At 37.4% G+C, this 18,382-nt stretch overlaps 3 protein-coding genes and 1 long non-coding RNA gene across 6 annotated transcripts; 3 read left to right on the top strand and 1 right to left on the bottom strand.

Moving 5' to 3' along the window:
- Positions 1-977: 977 nt before the first annotated feature.
- Positions 978-4,124, top strand: LOC125589964. 2 transcript variants are annotated; one of them, XR_007326138.1, is made up of 3 exons: positions 1,983-2,319; positions 2,481-2,726; positions 3,771-4,124. It is a non-coding gene; the product is annotated as an uncharacterized LOC125589964 (long non-coding RNA). The 2 variants fall into 2 exon arrangements; XR_007326137.1 differs by having other exon boundaries at positions 978-2,726.
- A 4,290-nt stretch (positions 4,125-8,414) lies between these two features.
- LOC106358124 (pyrrolidone-carboxylate peptidase-like) lies at positions 8,415-10,085 on the top strand. Of its 2 annotated transcripts, XM_048762695.1 has the most exons (5): positions 8,415-8,701; positions 8,821-9,085; positions 9,391-9,495; positions 9,583-9,630; positions 9,707-10,085. In XM_048762695.1, the coding sequence occupies exons 2-5, from the start codon at positions 8,831-8,833 to the stop codon at positions 9,944-9,946; spliced, it is 648 nt and encodes a 215-aa protein (XP_048618652.1). In that variant the 5' UTR covers positions 8,415-8,701; positions 8,821-8,830; the 3' UTR covers positions 9,947-10,085. The 2 variants fall into 2 exon arrangements, with proteins under 2 accessions (XP_048618652.1, XP_048618653.1); XM_048762696.1 differs by lacking the exon at positions 8,415-8,701 and having other exon boundaries at positions 8,710-9,085.
- Positions 10,086-13,064: 2,979 nt separating this feature from the next.
- LOC106451473 (glutathione S-transferase T3-like) lies at positions 13,065-13,946 on the bottom strand. Its single transcript, XM_022704279.2, has one exon. It carries the CDS (start codon positions 13,944-13,946, stop codon positions 13,065-13,067), a length of 882 nt encoding a protein of 293 aa, XP_022560000.2.
- A 1,980-nt stretch (positions 13,947-15,926) lies between these two features.
- On the top strand, positions 15,927-18,255 carry LOC125589962 (probable polygalacturonase At1g80170). The gene is made up of 9 exons (XM_048762690.1): positions 15,927-16,238; positions 16,317-16,445; positions 16,516-16,686; positions 16,773-16,793; positions 16,874-17,081; positions 17,155-17,236; positions 17,313-17,421; positions 17,616-17,732; positions 17,806-18,255. The coding sequence occupies exons 1-9, from the start codon at positions 15,969-15,971 to the stop codon at positions 18,115-18,117; spliced, it is 1,419 nt and encodes a 472-aa protein (XP_048618647.1). The 5' UTR covers positions 15,927-15,968; the 3' UTR covers positions 18,118-18,255.
- The last annotated feature ends 127 nt before the right edge of the window (positions 18,256-18,382 follow it).

Here is an 18,382-nt window from a genome sequence, read left to right as displayed (position 1 = left end):
ACATGACTCGAGGTCCAACTTACGATTTCTTAACCAACAGCCCGTAAACCGCATGTCGGTTTACGCTTGGTTCGCAAAGGAGGATAAATGTCAAGTTTCCGCGGATAAATACGAAATTTTGAAGATAATTACGAAGATCGGAAAAAATGGAATATCTCCATTTTTATGCTATGGCGGCTTAAGGGCAGAAGAGGAAAAGCGTAAACCGATCTTGGAGCGAGTATATAAGGGGTCCTAGGCGAGAGGCATGGAGGAGGACTTTTCAGAGCAAACTTAGCACTTAGAGCAATTAGGCAACTTTCCGTATTTCTTATTTCGAGCTGCGACTCAACTAGGTTTTGCAGTCTTAGGTTGTTAGAACTAGGAATCTCGTCGAAAGCTCTCGTGGCCAAGGCTTCTACCATGTTGTAACGCTCATACGCGGATCCGGAATAAAACTCCTTTTGCTCTCTTTTACGATTTCTTATTTCTTTTTATCTTTAATTGCGTGTTCTGATTACTTGGTGTGTGATTTAACAGATATCCGGGACCTCTGGGAAATTAGGATTTTCCTAACTTTCCTTATTTAAACAGAAATCGACAGTGCGAATTTCGGTTCCCACAACAATACCCAACAAAATGCTCCCATCCCTTTTTAATATTTGATTGGCATTCTGATATTTAGTTAGTTTAAACTAAATGTGTTCTGATTTTGGTTATGATAATGATAGAGCCTGGGGTGGAGGTGGCGACGGAATTCGAGCCTGGAGAGGAGGTGGGGATGGAGCTGGAGTCTGGGCGGAGGTGGAGGTGAAGCATGGGGCCGAGGTGGGGGGGGAGCTGGAGAATGGTGCTGAGGTGATGAGGAGCTGGAGCATGGGGCCGAGGTGGGGGGGGGGGAGCTGGAACCTGGGGTCGAGCCGTGGGAGGAGCTGGAGCGTGGGGCGGAGGTGGGGGCGAAGCTAGAGCCTACGGAGGAGGTGGGGGTGGAGCTGGAGCCTGGGGAGGAGGTGGAGATGAAGCTGGAGCCTGGGGTGGAGGTAAGGTGGAGGTAGGGCGGAGCTGGAGCCAAGGGCCGAGGTGGGGGGGGGGCAACTGGAGCCGGAGGATGAGGTGGGGGCAGAGCTGTAGTCGGAGTTCCAATATTTGTGCCTATTTCCAGATACGTACCTCCTTTCCTCGATCTGGTGCTTCCCGATTTAATTCTTTCCCCCATAGTGATACCACAACCTATTCCTGGTGTTGTTCAAATACAAAGAACCGTATATGACGAGTTTCACCAATAAATGTTTGAACACACTGATCAGTATGTACACGCCTTTGCTCTAGCACAATGATGGTCTATATCTTGAGACGGGCCAATTTTCCAACTTTTGGTGCTATGAATGAAGATGCTCCTGGCCGAGGTTTATTCAAATTTTGGGCACACATGTTCGATTATCGTGATGGGCACATATACGGGTCTCACAGTTTGAGGAGGCGTTCTGGTACGGAACATCCGAATTTAGTATACTGGTATTCGGTTGCCTCAGAGCCATCTCTCAATCATCCAAACCCTCGGTTGACACTAAGAAGACGTTATAAGTTACAGGACAACGAAACATTGTCCGTCTTCCACTATCTCCCGGCCTTGAGCACAACAGCACAAGACCCAATAGAATGCTCTCATCCCTTTTTAATATTTGATTAGCATCCTGATATTTGGTTAGTTTAAACTAAATGTGTTTTGATTTTGGTTATGATAATGATAACTCCCAAATAATATTTGGTTAAGTGCGTTAGTAATATCTATCTATCTATTATTATAAAGAAGTATTCTTTCACTCATTCTTGCGCCACATGGGATTCCACGTAGGAAAGTCGGTTTCTACCTACACGACACGTGTCCCCTAAATGAAACTCATCGTTTTATTTGATTGGTTTTGATCGTTACGCAGTGGAAAATTAGATGGGCTTCAACAATTCTCACATAGGGCCTCATGGTTTCTGGGCTCTACATTTCTTAGGTTAATGTTCCTTTCCCCTTGGAAACTTTGACATAGAAGATTGAAGGTCGTCTCCGGCAAAGTCCTTATCCTTTTCATACCACTTCCATAGAATTTTAGTCGGTGTTTTGTTTACTGACTCTGTTCTGACATATACCGGTGGAACAGACCCGCCGTGTTGAGTCCCGATGCCATGTTCTGACATATCCTTTGGTTTCCATATACCGTCGAAGGAAACTGGGTGACGTTACGCAAATCTGTTGAGTCCAAACGTCTTTAACGCCCTCATTCACAACAGCTCCCCACTCCTCTAACGATCTATCATTCAATTGAGTGAATCTTTGACTATAAATATGTAAGTCTCATTTTGTGAAAATTCATATGTGTGGGTTTGCAACCAAAGAGCAAATTAAAAAAAAAACTTTTTGTCAATAGTATTTTGAGTAGCGTGCGTCTGTTGTGTTGTTGTAATCTGGGAATCATCTGATACTCATTGATCGAATGTTTTTTCAATAGGAAAGGAGGCGATGAAGAAATCCATTTTAGAGCTTGCAAATTTCTTCAACTGACTCTTTCTGATTGATCATGTTAAACTATTGCTTCGTTGATTTGTTTTTAGATTGTATCTGAGGGGCAGGAGAGTGTCTGAGAGCAATATATAGCTAATGAACGGTGGTGGTAAGGTTGGACTTTCATCGTCTTTAGATTGGAGATTCTCTTAGGTATTTGGTGATGCCAGTGCTGGCGAAGAAGTTCAAGAAGGTATCCTCCTCATCGATTCACTTTTCCGTATTTTTTCAATGCATTTTGTTTCTACTTAAGCCCCCCCAATGAATCTAATCCACACTTGATCTGATATTAGTGTTTAGTCTACATCTATTAGGCTTCTTGAATTGGTTTAGTCTAGATCTATTAGGCTTCTTGAATTGCAAGGTAACTACAGTTTAAATTTTGTGGGTCGTTGTGACGTTTGGTCTTTATCGAATGTTGTAGGTTTCTTTTTTTTTTTTTTAATTTTAATTTTATTTTATGTTAGTGGTGTCTGTTTGCATGTTTATGCTCTGTGATTCCTAGCTAAACAAATTTTGTTAACTTTTAAAACCCATTAATGTGCGTGGAAGCAAGAGGTTTGCTTCATACCTTTCTGCTTTGCCATGCCGTAAGTGTTTATATCTTTTGGGGCTGTGGTGTTTTTTCTACTTGTCCGAGAGCCATGGTGGTTGTGGTGTCTTAGTGTTCAAGTTGTAAAGGCACCAACTTAATCAAAACTTATGGTCAACACTTAAATTTTGTTTGGGGAATGGTCTGGAAATTTAGTACCATCCACTACATACATAGCGTAACTCGGGTCATTCTTCACAATACTCTTTCTACTTTCATTTTGACGATATATTTTAGTTTTATATATAATCGGTGCTATGGTGGTCTAAATGTATTGGCAGTGAAACATGGATCAAGTTTTTATAGATAACTTACTTTTTCTTTGAATATTTTCTCTTATTTCGATGATCGCAATATTCTTTGTAGTTCTCGAGCTTCATTCCAAGCCGTTTCTGTGTTGGAGAATACTACAAACAAAGTATTGTAGTTTTGTTGGATGCTGTATTTGAAAGATTCATTAGTTTTAGTTCTGTTGATTCCAGGATTGCATAAGAGGTTCCATTGTAATAACATTAATTATGTAAGAATGTACAAGTTGAATCGAAATTCTTAAAAACAGTTCGTTTGTTGTTTAGGATTTGATGTATGCTTATATTTCTGATGTGTAAGTTTGGATATTTTTCTTTTTGTATGTTTTATACACAGGTGTGTTGTACGCGATACCCGAACATTAAACATGTCTTCTTCGTTTCTGAGAGAATCTGCTTACTAAGCATCGATCTAGAAACAACACCAGCACCATAAACGACATCTGATCTAAGAATAGAGTTTCCTGTCGGACAGATGGAGATTCTAAGAAGATCGCCGGTTGTTGCAGCAGATGCCTTCCATGGTGATGAAATTGAAGAAGAGAATGATGTTTTCTTCTATGATTCTGAAAGTGACCACATCCAATTTTGTAATAATGAAAAATTGTAATTCTTATTTTTAGCTTCGACCCTCTGTTTGGAAGGTCTCAATTTCTGGGGAGTTATTTATCTATAAAAATCATTAACTACATATGAGGCGGTTGTGTTTCAAAAAAAAGTGTTTCAAAAAAAAAAAAACATATGAGGCGGCTAACATGTTATTTTTTATCAAGAGATTTAGACCCGTTTTTGATTAATACATAAACAGTATTCCAAAACATGTGAAAAGCATTATCAAAGTGAAAAGGCACATATAGGAGTCCAAGCGTCCTACACCAGCAATGTAAACCTGCAATACAAGAATATTGAACACTGACGTTAACAGAAAACATGATTCAACCAAATAGAAAGGAATTAGAAGACAATAAAAATATAGTTAAAATAAAGTATAACAAATGTAGAAAATCATGGAAGTAGACAATCATTTTTGTCATTAGTCGTTGTCTGAATTTTCCATCAAGAACACAATGAAGAACACATCATATCAGAGGTATAGAAAACAATGACAACCAAACAGACAATAACTTGAATATTACTTGGCAGATTACAGGAGAACAAGACCAACAACTACATGTTTCATGTTACCCCAATACCACCGAAAGCCGGTGGGAATCATGCCAAAATATAAACAAATGACTGAATTCGTTTTCATTATTTAAGCAACATATGTAATTGCATGGTCTCTGTATACCTTTATATTTTTTTAGATAAAAAATTCAAAACATTATTTTAGTTTTTTCCAATTACGATTCCAGTTTTAAAGATGTGAATCCAAAAAATAATACAACCTATCTACTTTTTAAAAATGTGTTCATAGGCACATAAATCCATCCCAAAACTTAAACCCAAAGCCAGAGCAGCATAACCATAATACAAACCTGTTGAAAAAAGAAAAAAAAAAACATAATGCAAACCTGAACGTAAGCAAATAAACTATATAATATTATTTCCAAAAGAAACTCTATATCTTCAAATACATAGTTTTTTACTCTCCCAAAAAAATTTAGAACTTCAAATTTAGAGTTTTGTGGAATGAAACTTTAAATTTAAGTTTCATTTTTTTATTTATATTTTGGTCATTGCAATTAATTACATATCATATTTATGATTCTTAAGTATTTTTTCGTTTATCATTTTAATCCTTAAAAATTTTATATCTCATAATTGTTTCAGATTTGTTTTTATAAGTTCACGTTTTACACATAAAATTAAATAAAAAATTTAAAATAAAATTTATATTATTTTAAAACTAAAATTAGACAACAAGAATATTACAGAAAACTTTAATAATTTTTTTAGAAAGATACATGAAGACTTAATTATTATACAAGTTTAAATATTACAAGTAGTCTGGTAAATTTGCTCTCGAACCTCCAAAATATTGTCCACACAAATTTTGTGTAACAGAAGATAGAGCATTACAAAAATAGTTTTATGAAATAATGTGGTATTTTTTTTATAGTTTAATATTTAATTATGTATTTCTATTTATAATTTTATATTTTAGTGTAAGATTTTATTAATTAATATTTATGTAATATTGTTTTATATGTGTTAGTTATTTTTAAAAATTTATGGATTTACATTAATTATGATAAATACAAGGACTATAAAGTAAAACACAAATAATTTTGAATTTAAGTTTTTGAAGTTTTGTTTTTGGAGAAGAATACCTTGAAATTTCAAATATAGAATTTTGCAAACTATAAAATAGAGAATCTTTTTGGATATGCTCTAACAACCGTGTAAAAAATCAGAGACCAAAATTATTGAGGGTTGGCCTACATTCTTTATACTGCTCCAAAACCACCTGAAAAACCTGAACACGAACTTGACCCGTAGCAAACGAAATTAAGGATAAGCAAATCCTTACAAGTCTCGGAAGGTCAATTAGAAGAAGCGTCCAATCACATGCAGTCAGATCGGAGAGGCCAAACCGCAAAAGAGATAGAATCCTTAAATCCTATAAAGACACAAAGAATCCTTAACACCGCCATGTAAAGCAACGGAAGAGGATAGATAACGAACAATCTACTTTTCAATATACAAAACAAAAATCCCTGAACAATAATAATACAAAAAATGTATAATAAATTTAAAAAAGTAACAATCCGTGTGATAGGTATCTTTGGAATGATATCTACATATGTTGTTCCATAACTAATTCCATGTTTCCATGTTACTTATTTTAAATTAAAATACTACGAAACTACTAAATTGCAAACATATATTTAATACTCGCTTGACTGGTGTAAACAAGACCAATCAATTAAAATGATCTAAGTATTCTTTCATATCTACCACTACATATGACTACTAATTTCAAAAAGTTCAACAGTTAGGATATATTCGCAGACTTACTTATTCCTATTAGTATACTAATTCATAATGCTTCTCAAATTTAAACAGTACACCTTTAAAAGATAAATGAATACACTAAATATTAACAAATTAAGGTAACTAGTATTTTTTTAATAAATTTCACTAATCTTACCATCTCTCGAACTCACTCACACCGGAATAAATTATTCTCTCATTTGGTCCAACATCAATCAACTTATCATGGACAAAAATTTTAATAACTAAGAAAATTCACACAATCAATAATCCAAATACAAACAAAAATAAGTTCAAAAAATATATTTTAAACAAGAAAAAGGTATTACATCCCGCGCGTAACGCGGACCGACCCTAGTTTTTTTTAAAAAAAAAATACTGCTTCACACAATTTTTTCTTTAGTTTTATATGGGGCTATGTTTTAAAGTAGGTTATGTGTAAAATTTTATAATATCAATCAGAATCGGTATTTCTTTTAAAATTTGATAATATTTTTTTGGGCATTTTGGAAATACTTTTGAGTATTGAATAAAGTTATTTCGAAGTTTTCGAAATAGATCATTTTTCAAATACAAACTTTTAAGGTTTATGTTTACAAGTTTCCTCTTATTTCTAAAATAAACATTTTGTTTTGTATCAACCAAGCATTAATTCTCTAACAACTACAACTACAACTACAACTCTTGGGCTCTGCCTTCGGCACGATCAAACAAGATGGAAGAGGTTTTGACTCATCTTACTAAAATCTCCCTGTCTCTATGTCCGAATATTGCCATCTGGGACACCTCAGGCTCTGGTCAAAACAAAAAGTTCTCCTCGGGTCAAATTTACAATCTAATCAGAGAACAGAAGCCGAAAGTTCCATGGAAAAACTTAGTCTGGTAAAAAAGGGTATTCCCAAATTCAAAACTCTGACCTGGCTTTTTATTCTTGATCGTTGCCCAACTAGAAATCGTTTGATAAGCTGGGGCCTTCAATCTGATCCTACTTGCCTACTTTGTAATCGTGAACCGGAGTCAAGGGATCATCTCTTCTTCTGCTGTGATTACTCCTTCTTAGTTTGGGGCACACTTGCTAGAAATCTCAATCTTCTCTTGCCGTCAAACTCTTGGAATGATACTCTTGAAGCTTTGATAAATCTGAATGGGGATCGCCACCTACGGTTTCTGATAACTCTGGCTTGGCAGGCTTCAATCTATGAGCTTTGGAGAGAACGCAACAACAGGCTCCACCGAAAAGTTTATCGCTCCTCCTCTGCCATTCTTTCATCAATTAAAGTGGTGATCAAAAACAGGATCTTCTTTCAGGGATATCAGCGGCGACTTCTCCAGCACCACCATGCAACTGTGGTTTGCTTCAGTTTGAAAGGGACGATCGTTGTTCAGTCAAGCTCCGTGCTCACCTACTACACCTCTTCAATTTCTCGTAAAGAGAAAACGGGTCTCGTTGGGCCATCCATACACTTTCTCAATATTTCACTACGTGCTTCAAGCCCAATTGGCCATCTTCAGTCTCCCATCACTTTACCTTTACTCTCCTGGGCTTTGATCTGTCCATGTCATGTTACTCATTTGATTCTTGTCATGGGGTTTTATTTTAGGGTTTTACTAATGCGAAAGCACTAGAGTGTTTGTAATAAACTCTTGCCACTTTTTAATATAATGTACCAAATGTTAGAAAAAAAAAAAAACTACAAGTCTACAAATTACTTTTGTTTGTTTAAACCAAGTGGTCTTGGCCTAGTGGTAAAGGGTTCACAGCTGTGAGTACCGCCCTGGGTTTGATTCCTCTTGGCCACCTGGGGCGCCTTAAGTGGTAAGAAAACGCGGATCATGCGGGCCTCGTAGTGATTAGTCCTTGGGTCTAGAAAGCCTTTGGGATCACACTACGGTTATCAAAAAAAAAAAAAAAAAAAAAAAAATACTTTTGTTTGAACGTTTTCCTCATCTAATAAAAGGGGCAATTTCGTACATATCAGTATCTGGGTCCCGTTGGCAACGTCATGTGTGCCGGAATCGCAACTTTCTTAAAATAAACATTTTGTTTCTTCAACTTCCCCAACTAAATAACGCCACGTCATAATCCTTCCGTTGTCGCCGATTGGGTAACGACCACCTCAGACGGTGTCGGAGAAGTTTCATTTCCCGACGCAAGTGGCATTCTCGTAGATAAATTCGTAATCGGTGGGCGTTCCATCGAGGCGTTCGCTTATAACAAAAGTCCACCGCGAAAAAAACAAAACTCAATTTCGATACCTCTTCACACAACCCCACAAGTCAATCTTGTACTACCTTTTTGATTATCTTCAGTCGAAATTTCGAGAAGCCCAGGTAGAAAGATTCGATCTTTAAATCAATTAAACCACGAACTGGTTCAACTCAGAGAATATGATTTGGTCTGCTTATCATATCTTGGGTCTTTGATTGATTTTGTTTTTATGTTTTCACAGGTTGGAGAAGATGGGTTCTGAAGGACCAAAAGCGATTACAATTCACGTGACTGGTTTCAAGAAGTTTCTTGGTGTTTCCGAGAACCCTACCGAGAAAATAGCCAATAATCTAAAGTCTTATGTGGAGAAACGAGGGTTGCCTTCTGGGCTGAGTCTTGGTAGCTGCACTGTTCTTGAGACTGCTGGGGAAGGTGCAAAGTCTCAGCTTTATGAGGTTTTGGAGTCTAGTGTTGTTGATAAGAGCACCAATGGAACTGTTGTTTGGGTGAGAGACTCTCTTACTAATTGCTTTGATGATTGATTCGTGTTGGTGAACTTACTCTTCAGTGATGAGTTAGGCTAAGCACTTAAAATCTATCTATTAATGGTTCTTGATTGTTGCTTTACATATGGTTAAACTCCCCCCTTGTGTCTAACACCTTCTGCTTCTCACTTGATGTGTTTTGGTGCTAAAGATTCTTTCAGGACTTATAAAAGTTTATAACTTCGAAAGCTTGTTTTCTTCTTGTGATTTTGAGTGTTCTTCTGTTGGTTTAAAGATCTAATCTCTTGATGGTTATGCTTCTTTAGCTTCATCTTGGAGTGAACAGCGGATCGGCAAAATTCGCCATTGAAAGACAAGCAGTCAACGAAGCTCATTTCCGTTGCCCTGATCAATTAGGCTGGCAACCACAGGTAAAACAATCCACTTTCTATTACAAACAAACATATTAAAATCCTATAGAACACTAACTTACCCCTTTTCAACACTTGTTTTCACAGCGGCTTCCTATAGTTGCTGAAGATGGAAACATTTTAAAGGCGAAAGAGGTATATATCTATTTATTGTCTTTGTAATTATGTTTCTATCTTGCGACATTCTAACTTGTTGTCTGGCATGGTAAAGACTTCATGCTCTACAGAGACTATTTTCAAGTCATTGAAGAGTAAAGGATTCGATGTCGTTCAATCAGACGACGCTGGACGGTTCGTGTGCAACTATGTTTACTATCACTCTCTCAGGTTCGCAGAGCAAAAGGGTCACAAGTCATTATTCGTTCACGTTCCTTTGTTCTCCAAGATCGATGAAGACACTCAGATGCAGTTCGTTGTCGCTCTCTTGGAGGCCATTGCAGCTACTTGCTAGGGTTTTATATGTAAGTATTATGTATATCCTTCTACAAAGCATTGTAGCTTGTGATAAAAAAAAAAGACGATTGCTTTTGGCTTTGGAAACTTTCTGTGTATCTTGTAAAGCACGTTTATGAAAGAAAGACCTGTTGTGATCGTCTCTCTAATAGAAATAAGGGAAATACCCTAGGATATCAGTAAAAAAAGTTCATGTCACAAAGTTAAGGGTTAGGGATTTGAGATTGAGATTTATAATTTTATAAAATAAAAAATAAATATTAAAAATTTGAAAGTAAAAATTTTAAAAATAGTTTCAAAAAATATTTTTGAATTACAAAAAGAAAATTTGAAAAAAAAAATTTCGAAAAAAAAATATTTTTATAAAAAAGTTTGAATTTGAAAACATATAATCTAAAACTATAAAAAAAAAATATTTTTATATATATATCTAGGGTATTATGATCCTTTTACCTATTAAATGAAACATTTTGGTCATTTTACTTCTTGTGGTCTATTTTTGTGACCAAAACTTAAAAATTGTCTATTTAGGAGAATTGCCCTAAAAATAATTATCTTTGTATTCATAATGTAAAAGTTTGGATTTTTTATGATTGATACTTGTTGAGCAAGGAACATAATGACAAAGTTTGGAATGTACGTACGAGATGTCTGAAACGGGTGTTATGCAATAGCTTTTGAACTCTAAGCAGAGATGGTATATCATGGTCTTTGAGAGAGAGAGAGAGAGAGAGAGAGAGAGAGAGAGAGAGAGAGAGAGAGAGAGCGTTTCAACGTTTCCTTATGTTCTGAGTGTATGTAGTGATGATGAACGGTTATGTAGAAAAGGAATATGAGACCATCTTTAACCCCAAAACCCTTTTTGAGATCCTTAAGAAAATTTTAATAATAAATTAAACCTTAAGTGGGGTTAAGGATCTCTATTAAGAAACTTCCATTTTTAGCGGTCCAATGGAGGTTTCTTAATTCGAGGCTCTTAAAAAAATTAATAACTTTTTTTAATAAAATTTATTTATTAAATAAAATATATTAAAAGATAACATTTAAAACATAGATTTAAAAAAAACATGAAAATATAGATTAGTACAATAATCGAGAATAATTCGAAAACAAACTTCCGAACTCAGTTGATGTCTTCATTATGTCCAAATTTATGCCATATATGTTCAACCAAATCCGCTTTCAGTTGTTGATGCTTATGTTGATCACGAATTCTACTTCGAGCACCCATCATATTGGCGATATTTGAAGGGATATCCGTTTGAAAATCGAGATCGACATGTGAACTTCCGGGGTCGTCTCCGTGTTGGAACTCCGAAAGATTAGACAGAGTATATCCATCTCGTTCATCTTCCACTATCATATTATGGAGTATGATACATGCTCTCATAATATTCCCAATTTTGCCTTTGTCCCAAAAAAGTGCCGGGTTTTTAACAATTGCAAAGCGAGCTTGCAAGACTCCAAAAGCACGCTCGACATCTTTTCGGATAGCTTCTTGGTGTTTAGCAAATAAAACCGCTTTCGGCCCTTGTGGCTCCCGAATTGATTGGATAAAAGTAGCCCATTTCGGATAAATACCGTCGGTGAGATAGTAAGCCAAATGATACTCCCTTCCATTGACATAGTAAGTGACTGCCGGAGCGTGACCTTGTATTATATCATCAAAAACAGGTGAGCGGTCAAGAACATTGATATCATTTAAAGTACCTGGCGGTCCAAAAAACGCATGCCATATCCAGAGATCAAAAGAAGCAACCGCTTCTAAAACAATTGTGGGTTTTCCGGAACCACGTGAATATTGCCCTTTCCAAGCGGTGGGACAATTCTTCCACTCCCAATGCATACAATCGATACTTCCTATCATACCGGGAAATCCACGGAACTCACCAACTTCAAGTAGACGTTGAAGATCAGCCGGTGTTGGTCTTCTTAGGTACTCTTCACCGAATAAATTTATTATTTCTTCGACAAAATGTTCCACACATGAACGAGTAGTTGTTTCACCGAGTCGGAGGTATTCGTCAACAGCATCAGCGGCGTTACCGTATGCCAAGACACGAATGGCTGCTGTACACTTTTGAAGTGGAGAGAGACTAAGCCGGCCGAGAGCATCTTCCTTTTGTCGAAAGAATTCAACTTCATTGGAGAGTCGATCAACAATACGCATGAACAATGGTTTGTTCATTCTGAATCGCCGTCGGAATAGATTAGAAGGATATGTTGGGGTTTCACTGAAATAATCTTCCCATAAACGTACATTGCCTTCTTCACGGTTCCTTTCGATGTGAACTCGTTTTTTTCTCTTTTTTTTTTGTACTTCTTGATCACCATGATTAATGGCTAAACTATCGAAAGTTTGATCAAAATATTGATCAACATACCGATCAAAATATTGATCAAAACTTTCACCATCTTCTACATCAAACGTATTATGGGATGAAGATGCCATGTGAATAGTTTTGGTGAGGAGAGTGTGATGGTGAAGAGAAAGAGAGTGTTTTGGTGCGAGAAAAAGAGTCGGTGATCAGATGAAACTTGTTGGTGAAAAAATACTTCATGTCTCAATACTTTATATAGAGAAGGAGAGAAGCATAAAGTTTCGTGACATATAAATTATATATATAAATCTGCATAAGCAACATAAAAATCTCGTGACTTAAAGTTACATACAGACAAACATAAAGTCCACAAACAGACATATCACAACTGTAATCTCGTGACTTCTCTAGTGGCATTGTGTCTTCCCGTGACATGTTTAACCAAACATCTCGGGACTTCTCTCTGCAATCTTGTGACTTCTCTCTGCAATCTTGTGACTTCTCTTGACTCTCTGTATACAATCAGACAGAAGCATCAAACAAAAACATACAGAAAGAGATACAATCGTAAATGGACACAAGAAGTGGTCAAGAGAACTGATACATGAAACTGATACATGAAATCGCAAACAGACAGATACATAAACATCAAACAGAAACTGATACATGAAGCACATACAACAGAACATCAAACCGATACATGAAACAGAAACAAGAAATATGAAACATGAAACAAAAGCATCAAACCGAAACATCCCATTAAGAAACATTTAAACATGCGACAGAACCATCATATTATGGAGCATCCAGCATCTCTGTAAGAAGCTTACTCTTCAGTGCTTCTTCTTTTTCAGAAAGTGGTTCTTTTTTTGTAATGAGACTGTCAAGCAGTCTCATTTTGGAAACTCTCTCTGTCAAGACAAGGTCTTTCTCTTTAATTGAGCACAACTTGCCAAACTTCTCATCAGCCTCCTTATCTACTATTGGTTTCTTTGCAGAAGCTGCTTTCGCAGCCTTAACACCAGCAGGCCGTTTGGTAGGTAGATTATCGACATTGATAGTAGCTTGAGAGCTTTCTGTTTCTGCTCCATCCTCGCATTTTCTCTTCTTAGCGCTTCCACCAAGCTTACTACTAGCATGCTCACACCATTTCTGGTCATAGCGGAGCTCCTCCCAAGCATGGTGAAGGTTGAATTTAATCTTCTGATCATTGAAGAAAATTTCATGTGCGAGTTTCACAACATCACTCTCACTCTGACCACTTGTTTTCTGTCTTGTCGCAGCCGCATAGGAACCACAGAACTTGCAGACAAGATCGTTGATCTTCTGCCACCTTTGCTTGCATTGAAGAGCTCCTCGCTTATCTCCACTTTCCACCTTCGGACTAGCTGCATAGTAGGCTGCAATGCGGTTCCAGAATGTGCCTGCTTTCTGCTCATTGCTCACGACAGGATCCTTACTGGTGTTTAACCAGGCGCTTATGAGCACAAGATCATCAGAAGGAGTCCATTTCTTTCTTTCTTTGCGCTGTGTAGATGACTCTTCACAAAAACTTGAAGTTTCTGTACATTGAGTGCTGAAGACAGGGACTTGTGATGAGCTCTCCCAAGGAAACGATTGAGGAATGACACTATCTTGTTGACTGGTCAGAAGGTCAACAAAATTCGTGTGATCCATATTGTAATACGGAAGAGCAGAGAGAAGGAAGAAAAAAGAATATGAAAAGAAAGAGCAGAAGCTTTTGTTGGAATATGAAAAGAAAGAGCAGAAACTTTTGTTGGAATATGAAAAGATAGAACAAAAGATTTATAGATGAAAAGAGAAGATGCGGTTAGATACGGGAGAGTAATTGTCTTTACTCTTTCTCAAGAGAAGATTTGAGCTGAGAAGACATGTAACTACCATATTTATTACCTAACTACATCCTATTACAACACTAAAACAAGCATTCATCACAAAGCATTCATTAAACTAACCACTTGCGGCAAGCATTCATCACTCTACCTACTAACCACTAACCCAAGCATTCATCCTAACTCTAACAAGCATTCATCAGTCGCAAGCAAGAAATTAAAGTCGATTTTTGCACACATACCTCACCCACAGTTTGCACTGAACTTCAAAAAAGAACTCCTTCCGATTGTGACTTCAGTCGGAGGACCTCATGTCCAGAGCTCAAACTCCCTGTCATAATTAACAAGACAATCAACTTAAGATCAAACAATATGATAGTCTAAACCAGTTTGCTAGCTAACAATTAAATTGAAAACACAAGAATGAAGTGAGAAAGTTAGTACATACACGGGAAGTCATGGGTTTGAACCATTCTTCACTCGGAGAAGACGAGAACCGACAGAGCAGATGCGGTGGGCTCCGAGAGAGTAGTCGATTGTGGTGGGTTTCGATCCATCTTCTAACGGAGACAAGTCAGAGGAGTCGCGGTTAGGAGACAAGACGGAGGAGTAAGAGGAGTCGCGGTGAGGAGACAAGACGGAGGAGTCAGAGGAGTCACTGTGAGGAGTCTTCGTGAGGAGACAAGACGGAGGAGTCAAAGGAGTCGCGGTGAGGAGACAAGACGGAGGAGTCGCGGTGAGGAACGAGAGAGGCGTCGATTGTGATGGATTTTAGACCCTTCTTCCGACGGAGAAAACAAGACAAGACGGAGGAGCCGCGCTGAGGACCGAGAGAGTCGTCGTCCGTGGTGGGTTTCGATCCTTCTAATCACGGCAAAGATGGAGGAGCCGTCGAGTGGACCGACAGAATCGTCGTTTCCATCGTCGGTTTCGATCAGTCTCTTCTCGCGGAGAAAACAAGAACAAAACAAGAACGAAAACAAGAAAGAAAGAAATAAAAGAAAAAGAAAAAAAATACAAATAAATGAGCAGCTGACACGTGTTTTAAAAACCCTTGATATTTTCGGTCACCAAATCAACCCACTAAGGATCGATTATCTAGCATTTATTTGTTTTCCATTTAATTAAATCAACATTAATGCTTAAGGATCTTGTTAAGGACCACAAATATGAAGCGTTAAAGATGGTCTGATGTTGCTTTGAAGTTGTTTGAAGTCTTCATGATAAAGGATAAGTTTCAAAAAAAAAAGTCTTCATGATAAAGGAGTGTGAACCCGATTGCAAAAACTGCAGAATCATTTTTGTACATATCTGAAATGGGTTCTTTTACTTGAAGCCACAAAACATGATGGAAACACTCTACAAGGACAACACAGAAGAAGAACATTCTCTTTTTTTTTTGCCAGGTTGGTGCAACAAACTCATTGACCTCTTTCTATATCTGTCTCATACAGAAGTCTACTTTTTGGTTAGTCAGAACCACATAATGTCTAAAGATCTTAAAATAGCATCTTGAGGTTAAAAAGTTGAGATATATTCAGGGCCTCCTTTTCTCGTTTTGTTTTCAGTTAATTGATTTCAGATCACATGGGACAAACATGTATCAAGAACTAGTTCACCACGAAGAGTTTGCGTTGTAGAGGTTTTGGAGTAAAGCAAAGGAAGTGGTAAAGCACATGACTTGTGCTTTAAGAGTAGATATAGTAGAAAACAAGGCCTCTTTCTTCTTCATCTACTTTTGGAGTAAAGCCATCCCAAATAAACCCCATATTTAATTATATAAATTCAAACTCAAAACCAATCATCTCTACAAAAAAATCTCATTAGAGGGGACGTGTTTTGATTGATGCATATGATGGATAAGCTCTTCATTCTCTCCCTTATTGGTCTGTTAACGCTAACTGCTTATGGAGCTGCAGCGAAAATGGTGTACACCGATCTCGACATCCTTAAGAAGCTTGAGAACTTTGACATACCGGAGGATGATGATGTTGATGATCATTATGATACAAAGCTCTCTGATTTGGCTTCATTTACAAGCCGGGGTTCTGGTAAGAATCTGGTGAATGTGGATACATTTGGTGCAGCTGGAGATGGAGTTTCTGATGATACTCAGGTACGTTTGAGATCATTTTGCTTATATATTTTGTGCCATAACTAATCTGTTTGTGTGCAAATGCTTTACTCGAATCAGGCATTCGTGAGTGCCTGGAAGCAGGCCTGTGGTACTCCAAAGTCTGTGTTGCTTGTACCACAAGGAAGGACTTATTTAGTAAATGCAACAAAGTTCAATGGTCCATGTGAACGGAAATTGATCATTCAGGTCAGTTTTAGCGGTTGGAGACCATTGTTATATATACACAACGATCACAATTCAGAAAGTTTTCTTATAGATTGATGGAACAATAGTGGCACCAGACGAGCCAAGCAACTGGGACCCAAAGTTCCAGAGGATTTGGCTAGAGTTTTCGAAGCTCAAAGGGGTTGTGTTCCAAGGGAATGGAGTTATTGATGGTTCTGGCAGCAAATGGTGGGCTGCTTCTTGCAAGAAAAACAAATCTAATGTATCATCTCCTAAGCTTTTTCTTTAAACGTCTCTAAAGAAACAAGTCTATCAGAATCTTACACATCTTTCTTGCTTTCTTTGCAGCCTTGCAAAAGTGCACCAACGGTAAGAAAACCATTGTCTCTTGTTCTTATCAATGACTTATTTTTTAGTCTGTTCCAACTAGCTTCTTGTTTTCCCTGCAGGCCTTTACTATTGAGTCTAGTTCTGGTGTGAAAGTACGTGCCTTGACGATCCAGAACAGCCAGCAGATGAACTTCATCATTGCAAGGTCGACTTCAGTACGTGTCTACAAAGTTATGGTCTCATCTCCAGGAGATAGCCCCAACACTGATGGTATCCACATCACTGGATCCACCAATGTTGTCCTCCAAGACTGTAAAATCGGCACAGGTTTATATTATTTTTCTTAACCAAAACATGCTTAAGCTCCATCTAAGAATATACTGAGATTGGATTAAAACAGGGGATGATTGTGTCTCGATTGTGAATGCGAGTTCTAATATAAAGATGAAGAGGATCTATTGTGGACCTGGACATGGAATCAGGTAACATCAATCAGGTATCTAGATAACATCCTGTTTCATATCAAATTATAATTCTTTTTGGAGTTAACTATCGCAGCATTGGGAGTCTTGGGAATCATAACTCAACAGGCATTGTAACAAAGGTTGTGTTGGACACAGCGTTTTTGAAAGAGACAACTAATGGACTCAGGATCAAAACATATCAGGTAATAAAGAAACAAAGCTTCAATCTTATACTCTTACAAACTTATGTTAAGTTGGTGCTCGGAGTCTACCTTCTGATATGGTATATGTTGATTCAGTTCCACCGAATTGGCTTTCAGGTTTAGAATCTTTATAGGATTAGTATAGCCTTTGTTGAAAAAGAAAACTTATGTTAAGTTACTTGGAACAACTACAGGGAGGTTCTGGTTACGTTAAAGGTGTTAGATTCTCAAACGTTGTGATACAAGATGTCTCTAACCCTATACTCATTGATCAGTTCTACTGCGATAATCCAACTTCTTGTCAAAACCAGGTTTCTTTTCTTACAATCGAAAACAAAACTCAAAGATGATAAGTAGCTCAGATATGTTTGGTATATAATGTAGACCTCGGCGGTTAAGATCAGCCAGATAATGTACCGGAACATAACCGGGACAACCAAAAGTGAGAAAGCCATCAAATTTGCATGCAGTGACTCAGTCCCTTGCAGCCACATTGTCCTCAACAATGTGAATCTTGAAGGCAAAGACGGTCAAGTCGAAGCGTATTGTAACTCAGCAGAAGGTTTTGGGTATGGAGTGATTCATCCCTCTGCGGATTGTCTGTACTCGCACGACGATAAGGGCTTGGACCAGAGTGACAAGTCAGGACATGTTTTGGTAACTGAGGAAGCTGAGACTGGCCATGACGAGCTCTGATTGGTTGTGATGTTAAAAGTGTTGTAGAGAGGGATGGATGATATGTGTAGTATAGTTTTCTGAAGCATATGATATAGCCTGAGGAGGATGATGTGTAATATAATTTTCAGAAGCATATAATATAATTTTATGAAGACACTGCCACCATGTTCTACTCTGTTAAACCGAAACCAAACCGAAATAACTATAAAATACTGAATCAAACCTTGGAGTAACTTTACTTTTTCTATATTAAGAAGAAAAAAAAAACAAATTTGAATTCAAA

Source organism: Brassica napus, chromosome C7, assembly GCF_020379485.1.
Source record: "Brassica napus cultivar Da-Ae chromosome C7, Da-Ae, whole genome shotgun sequence".
Classification (NCBI taxonomy): domain Eukaryota; kingdom Viridiplantae; phylum Streptophyta; class Magnoliopsida; order Brassicales; family Brassicaceae; genus Brassica; species Brassica napus.
This window is presented reverse-complemented; position numbering and strand designations above follow the sequence as displayed.

Excerpts from the sequence above, each read along its gene's own strand:
- LOC106451473 (XM_022704279.2), bottom strand. The coding sequence starts at position 13,946 with ATGGATCACACGAATTTTGTTGACCTTCTGACCAGTCAACAAGATAGT.
- LOC106358124 (XM_048762695.1), top strand. The coding sequence starts at position 8,831 with ATGGGTTCTGAAGGACCAAAAGCGATTACAATTCACGTGACTGGTTTC. Across the intron at positions 9,086-9,390 it reads CCAATGGAACTGTTGTTTGG|CTTCATCTTGGAGTGAACAG; the intron begins GTGAGAGACTCT and ends ATGCTTCTTTAG. Across the intron at positions 9,631-9,706 it reads ACATTTTAAAGGCGAAAGAG|ACTTCATGCTCTACAGAGAC; the intron begins GTATATATCTAT and ends GGCATGGTAAAG.
- LOC125589962 (XM_048762690.1), top strand. The coding sequence starts at position 15,969 with ATGCATATGATGGATAAGCTCTTCATTCTCTCCCTTATTGGTCTGTTA. Across the intron at positions 17,237-17,312 it reads GGACCTGGACATGGAATCAG|CATTGGGAGTCTTGGGAATC; the intron begins GTAACATCAATC and ends TAACTATCGCAG. Across the intron at positions 17,422-17,615 it reads TCAGGATCAAAACATATCAG|GGAGGTTCTGGTTACGTTAA; the intron begins GTAATAAAGAAA and ends GAACAACTACAG.